The sequence below is a fragment of the Conger conger genome, chromosome 1, assembly GCF_963514075.1.
Source record: "Conger conger chromosome 1, fConCon1.1, whole genome shotgun sequence".
Classification (NCBI taxonomy): domain Eukaryota; kingdom Metazoa; phylum Chordata; class Actinopteri; order Anguilliformes; family Congridae; genus Conger; species Conger conger.
Genome location: NC_083760.1, coordinates 78,847,680 through 78,858,751, shown reverse-complemented (window position 1 = coordinate 78,858,751; position 11,072 = coordinate 78,847,680). Strand labels below are relative to the sequence as shown.

At 41.9% G+C, this 11,072-nt stretch overlaps 2 protein-coding genes across 2 annotated transcripts; one reads left to right on the top strand and one right to left on the bottom strand.

The window, feature by feature from the left end:
- Positions 1 to 73: 73 nt before the first annotated feature.
- rbp5 (retinol binding protein 1a, cellular) lies at positions 74 to 3,565 on the top strand. The gene is made up of 5 exons (XM_061236534.1): positions 74 to 332; positions 492 to 641; positions 1,425 to 1,609; positions 1,821 to 1,922; positions 2,657 to 3,565. Exons 2-5 carry the CDS (start codon positions 569 to 571, stop codon positions 2,708 to 2,710), a joined length of 414 nt encoding a protein of 137 aa, XP_061092518.1. The 5' UTR covers positions 74 to 332; positions 492 to 568; the 3' UTR covers positions 2,711 to 3,565.
- A 998-nt stretch (positions 3,566 to 4,563) lies between these two features.
- On the bottom strand, positions 4,564 to 10,650 carry LOC133124882 (tumor necrosis factor receptor superfamily member 5). Its single transcript, XM_061236432.1, has 8 exons — positions 10,259 to 10,650; positions 9,819 to 9,944; positions 9,571 to 9,717; positions 8,764 to 8,857; positions 8,513 to 8,586; positions 7,568 to 7,678; positions 7,155 to 7,298; positions 4,564 to 6,605 (listed from the first exon to the last, which is right to left on the bottom strand). The coding sequence occupies exons 1-8, from the start codon at positions 10,329 to 10,331 to the stop codon at positions 6,409 to 6,411; spliced, it is 966 nt and encodes a 321-aa protein (XP_061092416.1). The 5' UTR covers positions 10,332 to 10,650; the 3' UTR covers positions 4,564 to 6,408.
- Between the last annotated feature and the right edge of the window lie 422 nt (positions 10,651 to 11,072).

The window sequence follows — 11,072 nt, the reverse complement described above, 5'->3', positions numbered from 1 at the left end:
TTGCAACGGGGAGAGGCGAATGAAACGCCCCTCTCTCCTCCCCTCCTCCCTCGTGTGGTCATTAATAACTTATGAAGAACAAAGTTCGTTTTCACAAAAAAGAGCTGCTAACGGGTTAAGGGAGGTAGACTTTGAAGAGGGATAGCATCTTCCCAGTGGGGTGGAGTTTGAACTTTTTCCTCAAGGGAAAAAGGTGAAGGGATAGTTTGTGTATAACGTTTCCGCAGAGGAACAAGGAAGGAAGGGGCTCGGATAGTGGAAGAGCTCGGATAATTGTCATTGTTTATTTTCTCTCCCCAGGCACAATTGTGAAAGTTATACTTCGATATCCGGTAACAATTGAATCACATCTTGCGAAACCTTGTGTGATTTTCATATTAAACAAAGCGGTAGTGTCGGATGTTCCCAGGGAAAAGAGCGATAAAGGATAACGAAAGAAAATTGTTATCATTAGGTGAGGTGTGAATTTGATCATAATATAAACTTTACAGATTGGGTGGGAGAGAGTTTCACCAGTCAAGACAAGTGGATACACAGACGACAACTATCGACATATTAAAAGTGAGAGATGGCGCTTAATCTAACAGGAGTCTACCAGATGGTTTCTCAAGAGAACATGGACGCCTATCTCTATGCGTTAGGTATGCTCATCGCGATTTTGTTTGTTCACTATAGCCCATAGGCTAGGTGAAACGTTTCATACTATCTTCTGAGTAGAAAGAAAGTAGTATTGTTTAACCATTCTGACGTGTTTATCATTATTCGTGTATTAATTTAGATTTTGTAATTCATTTTGTGTTGTGAATTTATTTGTTCTCACAATATTTGCAGTGTCTCGCAGTCCTGATGTAGTGTCTAGTCAGTCTGCGTGTATTTACATTACAGAACTCGCTTGCGTTTTTGATACTGAAGGATACCATGTCCAAATCTGCATATCATTGTTGTAATGTGTGGTTACTTGAGCTACTGTCACCTTCCTGTCAGCTTTGACCAGTCTGGCTATTCTCATCTCTCTTCTCTCTTCTCTCATTAACAGCGTGTTTTTGCCCGCAGAACTGCTTTTTGTTTTTGACACCATTCTCTGCAAATTCTTGTGTGTGTGAAACTCCCAGGAGATAAGCAGTTTCTGAGATACTTAAACCACCCTGTCTGCCACCAAAAATCATTCCACGGTCAAAGTCACTTTTCCTCCCCGTTCTAATATTTGTTCTGAACTACAGCTGAACCTCTTGGTCGCGTCTGCATGCTTTTATGCATTTAGTCACTGCCACATGATTGGCTGTATCAATATTTGCATTAATAAGCCGGTGTACAGTTACCTAATAAATTGATCACTGAGGGTATATGTGGTGTTTTATTGTGAATGCAAAGACTTTAGTCCAGTCTTTGTGTTAAACACTGGTTAAATCTTCTGCCTCATTCAGATATAAATATTGCTCTGAGAAAGATTGTGTGCCTTCTCCGGCCAAGCAAAGAGATCACCCACGACCCCGCGACCGGTCATATGAAGATCCGCACCCTCACCACCTTCAAGAACTTTGACATGGACTTCACCCTAGGACAGCCATTCACTGAAGACCTGGGTCCAGTAGATGGACGGGTGTGTGAGGTCTGTATGTCTGTCTGTGAGCATAATCTAAATGGCTTTTTTTAGTGTTTTTCCTTGCCTGCCGCGCCGGTCTGAAAGTCCTAACATAACCGTGTAAAATGATCTTTGCATTCGTTACGGCACGGCTCCAGATGTTCAGAAGGTAAGGTTTAATACACAGCCGCCTAGTTAGTCTCATTGACACACCGGTCTCCTTGGTGCTCCTCTGCAGACCACGGTGGACTGGGAGGGGGACATGCTGGTGTGTGTGCAGAAGGGGGAGAAGGAGGGCAGAGGTTGGACACACTGGCTGGAGGGAGACCTGCTGCACCTGGTGAGTGAGAAGTGCAGAGGTGGAAAATCCTGGAGTCAGACACCTTGCCAAGTGTTTCTTCCACCCATGAACTCAGCCAGTTGATTTCAGTAATTGGTTCTACCTGGCAGACAAATTGGGCTAATTCACAAATCCGGGCGATTGGAACAAAATACTGGGTACTTTCAGAGCCATGGATTTTCATCTCTCAGCAGGTGTGTGTGTGTGTAGTGGGGGGGGGTTGAAGATGGCAGCTAGACTGCTAACGGAGGGACAAAATGGCTGCAAATGAATCCAGGATAAAATTGGTGGTGGGGAAGATGAGGGATGAGGAAAGCATTTGATGATGGGAGAAGGGTATAGGTTGAGGGGGAGGGAGATATTTCTGATGGGCACGAAGTGAGAAGCTGCTGTTCAATTCGTATAGTGGTCAGAGGACTGCAGGAGCCAATGAGGAGGCAGGGTTTTTTCTTTTTTTTTTTTTTAAAGCTGATGTATATATGCAGCCTGACATGATGGAGTCTGCAGGGAAGGGTACCCCGCAGGAGAGGCGGGATTAGAGCAGTGCAGAAAGAGGGCAGCCAGAGGGATTAGGGGATTGGATGGGGGGGGGGGGGGGGGGGGTTGAGAGAAAGGGTCCAGTGTGTGCAGCACAACGTGCACAGACCACGTGCAGGTTCTCTCTTTTGTAAGATGTTCTTTTCCCTGTCCGATTCCTCTCTTTCCCCACCTCCCTCCCGCTGGACATCGTGCAGGAGATGAGGGTGCAGGGGGTGGTCGCCAAGCAAGTTTTCAAGAAGGTCAAATAGCCGACTGAAGCCGACGGAAAAACTAAAGGGGGCCTTTGAATATTGTAATACTTCTTAGTTCCCATTTTCCTGTTAATTGGAGTATATTTAGCTGAATGGTATATTAATGATTGAGCCTGAAATACAGCACATTATTACCAGACTGCCACTGGCTTTTGTAAGCCTGAGCCACTGATAAGACCTGGTCCTTTATCTTGGTGACAAACCTGAATCATTGCACCTATTTTTTATATTCACATTACATTGCATTTTATTTAGCAGATGCTATTATTCAAAGCGGCATACAAAATTTTGGAATAAAATTTCAACATTTTTTGAATAACAGTACTGTAGTACTTGTTCTGTAATAGATCAGGCATTGTATTTACCTAATGCGTTTTCCAATGCATTAGTTTACACTTACGTCTGGTTACAATTGCATTTTACAATTGCATCTGGTTTTTATTGAATATAGCAAGTGTTTCGCTCTCTTATTTTACAATATACTACACTTACTACATCTGTTTTTGCACTTCACATGAACCAATCACTGAAAAAGACTGTGTGTGATGTTATGTGATGTGTGATGTGCAATGCTGTTACATGCATCATTAATAGAATGCAGGGCTGTACTGTACTAACACAATATTGCAGTGTCCTACATTAATACTCCATTAATTTAATGGATTATTAAGAGCCTATATTGTAAATAAATTGGACTAATGTTTAACCAATTTACTTATGCACTACATTTTGATTAATTATAAATCACTCATTTTCAATAACATTATGGAAGTGTTTGACCTTGTGCGAATCACATGCCGTTATGATGATGTATTGTCCTCAGTGGTAATAAAGTGAGTTTTGCACAACTGACTTGCTAAGAAAATGTTTTTTTCTTTTTTTTTTACCGTGTTATGAATACAATAGGAGGAATGAAATCTTGTCACATTGCTTAATTCCTAAAACAGTGGTTTTAAGTTTATATCAACACTTGCGTTGCACTTAAGGGCCAAAAAATAAAGTTTTGATTGCAAAAGGCCATTCAGCCCAAGTTTCTGAATAAATAAATGTAATAATTTGACACTTTGTGTACTGCCAAGACAAAAGTATAAAAACCTATGAAATATGAGAGCAATTATTCATGGTACACAGAGTACTTAAAAATGTGACAAAAAATAAAAAGCTCCTCTTAATCTAATACTTGCAATACTTAATACTAATACTTAATCTAATAGTTGCAAAATGATGTGTCCCAGTTAATCTCCAACATGTTTTCCACCACTGATTTTTTTGTGTGTGCATATATCTACAAGCTGTCAAATTCCAAAATGGTCTCAAAGAAATAACTATACTTTTCACATTGAAATGTCACTTTTTTACAGCTAATATGCAGCATTTTTCTCCAATTTATTTTCATGAATTGTGGCCATCGGAGTCCAAAATGCCATGACTGCCAGCAGTCACACCACTTGGGGGCCAGCCTGCCACCTAGCTTATTTGCTAGCTTGGCTCACCTTTAAGCTACTTGTATTACTAGCAAGTAATATCTGCTACAACTTGTATATATTATGTGGCTGAATACTACTATATTTTAACAGTTTAACTCTGTATAGCTAAGCTATCCAAGTGCCTGTTTAGCCTACATAAATGGAGCATTGGTTTTAGGGGTAAGGGTACTGCCATGTGTCAAGAACTTTCAAAACAAGCATAAATAATTATTAATTTGCCACGGTGGTCAAACGAGTCATGGATCCAATTGAATTATTTTACAGATTTAGTAAACTAAGTACAGTCATGAAGCAGGAATGGCAAATTGAAGCACAATCATTTCATTATTTTCTTAATTATTTTCAAATAACGCCAGACAAGCCTTTCACAAGAGGATGTTTATTCTCAGCACAGTTTGTTTGGATTATTTCAAACAGAATCCTAGTTTGCCTTTGCCAAACGTTAGTTTTCCCACATAGATACTTCCTGAACTCTGAATCATAGTTCATTGGAGTGCTGAATGGGAGGAGTTTATTGAGCCGAAACGGAAACATAAACGACTGAATGCGCAGAGGACTTTGCTCGCCGTCTGTAGGTGCAGGAATGAGGTCAACCTAATGAAGTAGTGGCTGACATACATAACCATCAAATATTTTGCACATTTTTCTTTGGTCAGTTTACTTGGGAAGATTATGTTCAGAGCAATTATGTTTTCCCACAGATATTCATTACTTCCGTTAGTTAATTTGGCTGTGCAGCTATAACTTGAAAGTGGGCTGTGTATTTAGTTTCATTACTGAACTTTTGCCCAGTCTCTTCCGTTATTTCTACATTTACATTTTAGTCATTTAAGAGACATTCTTGCCCAGAACAATTTACACAACACCTTTGTATGCATAAATCATTTCACATAAAACCCAACAGCTGTATGGTTTTACTGAAGCAGTTTAGCTTAAGTAATGTGTTAAAGGATCCCATTGGGGAATTAAACCTTACAATACAAGTCCAGTCCTGTAAACTTATAAATATCTCACATTCAATTCAACCAGGTTTGGAGGTCTATACATTTCCATGGCCTGTTTTTACTTCCCACATTCATACATTTTCAAAAATAGAGTGGATACTAATTGAGTTTTCTTCATTTAGCAAAAAAAACATTTACCTTTACTCCCATGGATGGCTGCCTTAGAAGGGTTTCACTGTTATATCTATATTCATACGATCATCATAATTGTCGAACAACATTTTATACGGTGCACTCATGCCTAGTTCAGAGTAGATGCCGCCCAGAATCTGGACTAAATCTTGACCCTGTCATCGTTGCTAATTGCCATAGCTCAGAAGGGCTGCACACAGCTGGCTATTGGGCTGACAAACACCATGTTTTGTGAATTGCCATATAGTTAGCACATAGCATGTAATGATTCGATATCTGCTTGAGGTTTGTTTTCTACAAAAGGGATTTTTTTTAATAACTGCTCATCGAGGTGGGACCAGACTGCAAGCTGAAGCTAAAACCACTATGTGGCAGTGTAGCACATGGCTTTATTTACAGGGTTCTGTTTTATATGGTGGCAACAGAATTAAAAGAAGCTACGATAACACTTTACAATAAGGTTACATGAATTGGCATGTCTAATGTAGTTAACTCACTACTGAGAAGTCAATCTGACCAGCTTTGTGTATGTATATGTACACATAATTAATTCATGTTAATAACAATATTAGATAATGCCAATTCATATTGGAATGAAGGAAAGGATACAGTTAATGCAACTAAGTTACAAGTTTGTTCTATGGTTTGCTAATGCATAAATATTAATGTAACTAATACATTAGTAGTTAACACATACAATAACTAATGAAAAGCTAATTTTTATGCTCAATTAATGCATTTGTACTATTAATTAATGTTAACGACTACATTAGTTAATGCCAATTGATGTACCTTATGTAAGTATGACAGAAGATACCAATGGCATGCATATTGGAGCAAAAGATTTAAGGTTGTTTTGCATGTATATCTGTGTCATGCTGCCATCTTGTCCAGTGGCTGAAATACGTAAGTAAATGCATCAGTATAAAAAAGTAATATGTAAAATGTTAAATAATGAAAACTGAAAATATAATTTAAAAATGCAATGTACAATGTATTATTCTATCCGGGAATGTACAGCCCGTCATCAGTTTTTCCTTGACTATAAAAGGGTAAGGCATTGTGCCGGAAGTCATGTTCCGGACCACTCGTCCTCCTGTGGCTGTGATTGGCAGGGCGAGAAGGAGAAGTTTGTCATCTGGCCTGTTCTGGCAGCTGATTGGTTGAAGTGGGCCGAGGCCGTGAGCGTTGGCATTCCGGGCCCGTCACACTCCAGGTCTTCGCCCGCGGTAGGGTGATGGACTTCCACTGGACAGGGAGAGGCCATCACTGCGAACGTGAACGGGGAGAAGATTTCATCAGCTTTACAGTGTAGTGTAACAAATAAAAAACTATCTTCCCTCCCTGCCTCCCTTTTCTAAACCTCAGACTACTGGTCAGGGTTGCGGCGGGGCTGGAGCCTATCCCAGCAGACATTGGGAAAAAGGCGGGAATACACCCTGTGACAGGTCACCAATCCATAGCAGGACCCGTAAACCGTTCACTCACAAATTCATTCCCAAATGAACCTGACCTGCATGTCTGTGAGGCGGAAAGCGGTAGGAAAACCATGTGGAGACAGGGAGAACATGCGAACCCAGCGCAGAAAGGCCCTCACCTGGACTCCACGTGCCTTCTAGCTGCTACTCACCGCACCGCCGCACCATGACAAAAATCAGTATTGCATAATTACTGTAATCTTCCGTGTTATATCTGAAGATTTTATTTTTTTTTGTATTTGTATTTGCACGTGCCTGTACAAGGGAAAGTTGTTTTCAGAAACAGCGAAGCAGGCGGCTGCACTTTCATCACGAGTGCTGTGGCGGAGCTTGTGGTTACCTGTTGAAGGCATATCAGAGTCACAGTGCTGTCCATTGCAGCACAGTGCATCACTTTTTCCGTCACACGGTTGGTTATATTCTGCCGGGATGAGGTTTGGGAGGTTCAGGACGACGTCATTCACTGGCGGTTCCAGACTGAACACTGAAACAGTGGGTTTAGGGAATAAATGCACTCAAACTGCTCAAAATAGCACACACGCATGACTCAGAAATATGTCATTGCCATAGCAAGCACTGCACCTGTTTAACTTATACTGTACATATATTTTTGGAACTGTGTCTCATCTTGGGTTGGTATAAATAAATAAATATCTGTCCCAAAGTGAAAAAAAAAACTAGAAAACATATCACGTGATGAACTTTAGGCATAGCTGAAGGCGATAAGGCCCTAGAATGGTTTTAGAAATGTACCTTTCTTTTTTGATCTGTGTTTCTTCCTTCGGAAATAATAGCCAAAGCCAATCAGGAGAACTGTCAGAATTAGCCCTGCCCACAGTCCTGCTGGCACAACCCAATGACACCCTGAAAGATAAAATTTGTTAGTACAAATACACTCATCGAGCACTTTCTTAGATAATTTCTTAGACTTATTTTTTTTACTTCTACTGCTGTAGCCTATCCACTTAGATTTATGATGCGTTGTGTGTTCAGAAATGCTCCTCTGCTTACCACTGTTGTATTGTGTGGTTATTTGCGCTACTGTCACCTTCCTGTCAGCTTTGACCAGTCTGGCCATTCTCCACTGACGTGTTATTTATTTATTTTTTTCAGCATTCTTCGCAAACCCTAATGACTAGTGTGCGTGAAAACCACCGTGTATGCCACCAACAATCATTCCATGGTCAAAGTCACTTTGCTCCCCATTCTGATGATTGATGTGAACATTAACTGAGGCTCCTGACCAGTGTCTACGTGATTGTATGCATTGCACTGCTGCTAGAAAATTGGCTGATTAGATAATCGCATGAATAAGTAGGTGTAATAAAGTAAGAATGTTCCTAATAAAGTGATTGGTGAGTGTATAAAGTATAGTATACGTGTAAGTATATAGAAATAGTGTTGTCATGTCCAAATTTGCCATTTAGATAAGATTCTGAAGTGGTACAGGCAAGTTAACAATAATTTTAAAACTGCAGTTTAATATGCATTGCTATGAGTGGCTGCTCTGACCAGGAGCTCGTTGTCAGCTCAGTCTGAGCTCCCACCTCGCTTGCTTAACCTACATAATACCATTACAAAACTGTCACCATGGAAGCGGTGAAGCAACTAATCTGCTAAGGCATTTCGGAGATTGGAGTTTACACCCCATTGAATAAAGCTCTCTCGGTACTCTGCAGTTAGCATCGGCACGCTTACCTTTACCCTCAGTACACACCACGTCTGACAGGTTTGTTCCTGGTGTTCCTGTCTGCTTTCCAAAGGCTTCACATCTGAGAGAGAAAAAGACGGGGGGGGGGGGCGGGGTGATGCAAATACACGTTAATTTCTGTGGTTGAGGGCCGCGCTTTAGCTATCAGACTGATGTTAGTCAAACTGGGGCCCCAGAAAAATCCCAGGCCACCACAACCCTGCATACATTACAGCACAGTTTTTCTTGATACACCTACTTGGTGTGTGCGAGACAGGGTGTCTTTGAGTCGCTGACGTTGTTGTATTTTCCTTCGGGACACTGTTCGCAGATCGTGTCTGTTCGTCCGTTAGCTGCATTTGGGGACATTATTACAATAAGTTACTGTCTGTTTCTATAACCATCCCAAGGCATTTACAGAATTTTATTTACAAAATGTAAGTTCTAGATGATCCATACCTGAGGCCTGTGTTATTTATTTATTAACCTCTATTTATACAGGGTAGGTTGACGGCATGCTCCCAACATATTATATAATATCTACATTTAATTTGATTTAGATTTGACAATGTGTTATCCAGAGTGACTGACATAGATTACGTTGGACGGGATAATCCATTTACACAGCTGCCTATTGTTCCTGAAGCAATTAATGTTAAGCAGGCACAACAGGAGCAGTGCACCTGGGAATCTAACCCACAACAGTTAAGATATGAATCCAGTGCTCTAACCATTATACTACACTGCTGCCCCATTACAACAGTTACCTACGGGATTACCTTTTTTCATTATAGAAGAGAATAGAAGAGAATGATTATGTACTTACTTACTAACTTTCTTTTACTTACGTTATTTATTTATTTTGGTAAGGATTCTCTGCAATAACGTGAAATTGCTCTCCGCCAAAAACCAAAACAGAACTGCATAATTGTGTGCGCGGCCAGTGAGGCGGCTGAGAATGAGAGCTAGGGCTTGTGACAACAGCGGAAGACCGGTGTTATGATGCTCATTGGCTGACATGACTTATAGTAATAACAGGGTGTGAGGAGCGGACAGTGGCCCTTACATGCAATGCTGACCCCGGAGCCTCTGGGACACTCAGACACAGGGCGGCAGTGCCCACAGCTGGGATCCTCACAGTAGTAACCCTCCTCGCATTTGCACTGCCTGTCTCGGTCCGCCTTGCACTCCCCTGCAAGCATCATGTGACTGTCTGTGTGGGGGATAGTGGGGGGAGCAGGTGGGTTAGAACACAGCCACAGGCCCAAAATAAGCCCATAAGCCCAGGCAGGGCGGAAAGGGGAGGAGACTTACTAGAATGGCATGATTTACACGGTCGACAATTGGGGAGGAAGTTCAAGCCATCCATAAAGTAGCCATGCTCACAGCCTTGGCAGACCGTCGATTTGGAGACCTCACATGGTGACTGGACACGTTTCCCTGTAGATGAGGAAGAGAGAGGGAGGGGGGAGAGAGAGGGAGAGGGAGAGAGAGATAGATAGGGCAAAAGACGGAGAGGAGGAGATGAAGAGTACTGCATGTACACATTGCATAGTCCAAGCTGACTAAACTCAATAAAGATAAACCCTACTGAAAGATAAGACGTGTAATTCATGAAGCGGAGGGAGACGTGCATACTGTATTGACTCCTGTAAGCAGAATCCTACGGACCTTCTCTCTATGCACAAGCATTTCCTCTCACACAGAAAGACTGACACAGTACAATGAGAAGATATGGGTAATTTCAATCTCACCTTTTGGGCAGCCTTCACAGCATCTGTCTTTATGGACAAATTTGCCATCACTGCACGACAGTCCTGTTGCCATCTTCCCTTATCACCAGTTTTAAACTTTTTTTCTCTTCTGTGGCTTTTCTCTCACTCTTCTATTCAGAATCTACCTCTCTCTCTTTCTTTCTTTCTCCTTCTCTCCCGCGCTCTCGCTCTCTCTATGTTTCTGATTTCTGAAGCCTGTTTTTACACTTTCTAGGTTATCTCTGTCCGCACTCTCAGGTCCCCCTGTGTTCTCCGTCCGCTGCACTGCCGGCTGGCCTTGTTGATGAATATGAATATGAATTTTATGCTTGGCGTGAGTAGAGTTGTTTCCATTCCGTGCGTCTCTCAGCCCCGTCTCACCCACTTCTTTCCCCCACTGTCTTCCTCTACGGTGGAAACCCCCTCCCCCCCTCATCTGCTCTTGTTCTCTCAGTTCCTTCCTGTTCTCCTCTGGTAGGCCAGGTCTCGCGCTGAAAACAAGTCATGCGTTCTATACACCAAACTTACAATCGACCCTTATGATCTACCCACTCAGATTGTTCCAAATACCTACTTTGTGGCACAATAGGGGCTTATTAAAATAATGTGATGTTGTGTGTCGCATATGGGAGACAATCCTTGCAGTGCAAGACAGCACAGCACTTTCTCTCAGTCGGATCCACCCTTTCCTCTCTGGGGTTTTTGTCCCCCTTCTGACATTGTTCTGTAGTTTGTGAGCACGACCTTGTTTCCTTTTGCACTGTAATCAGGTGCGCGAGGGAGTTAACCACACAGTTACTGTAGTGAGTGTCTC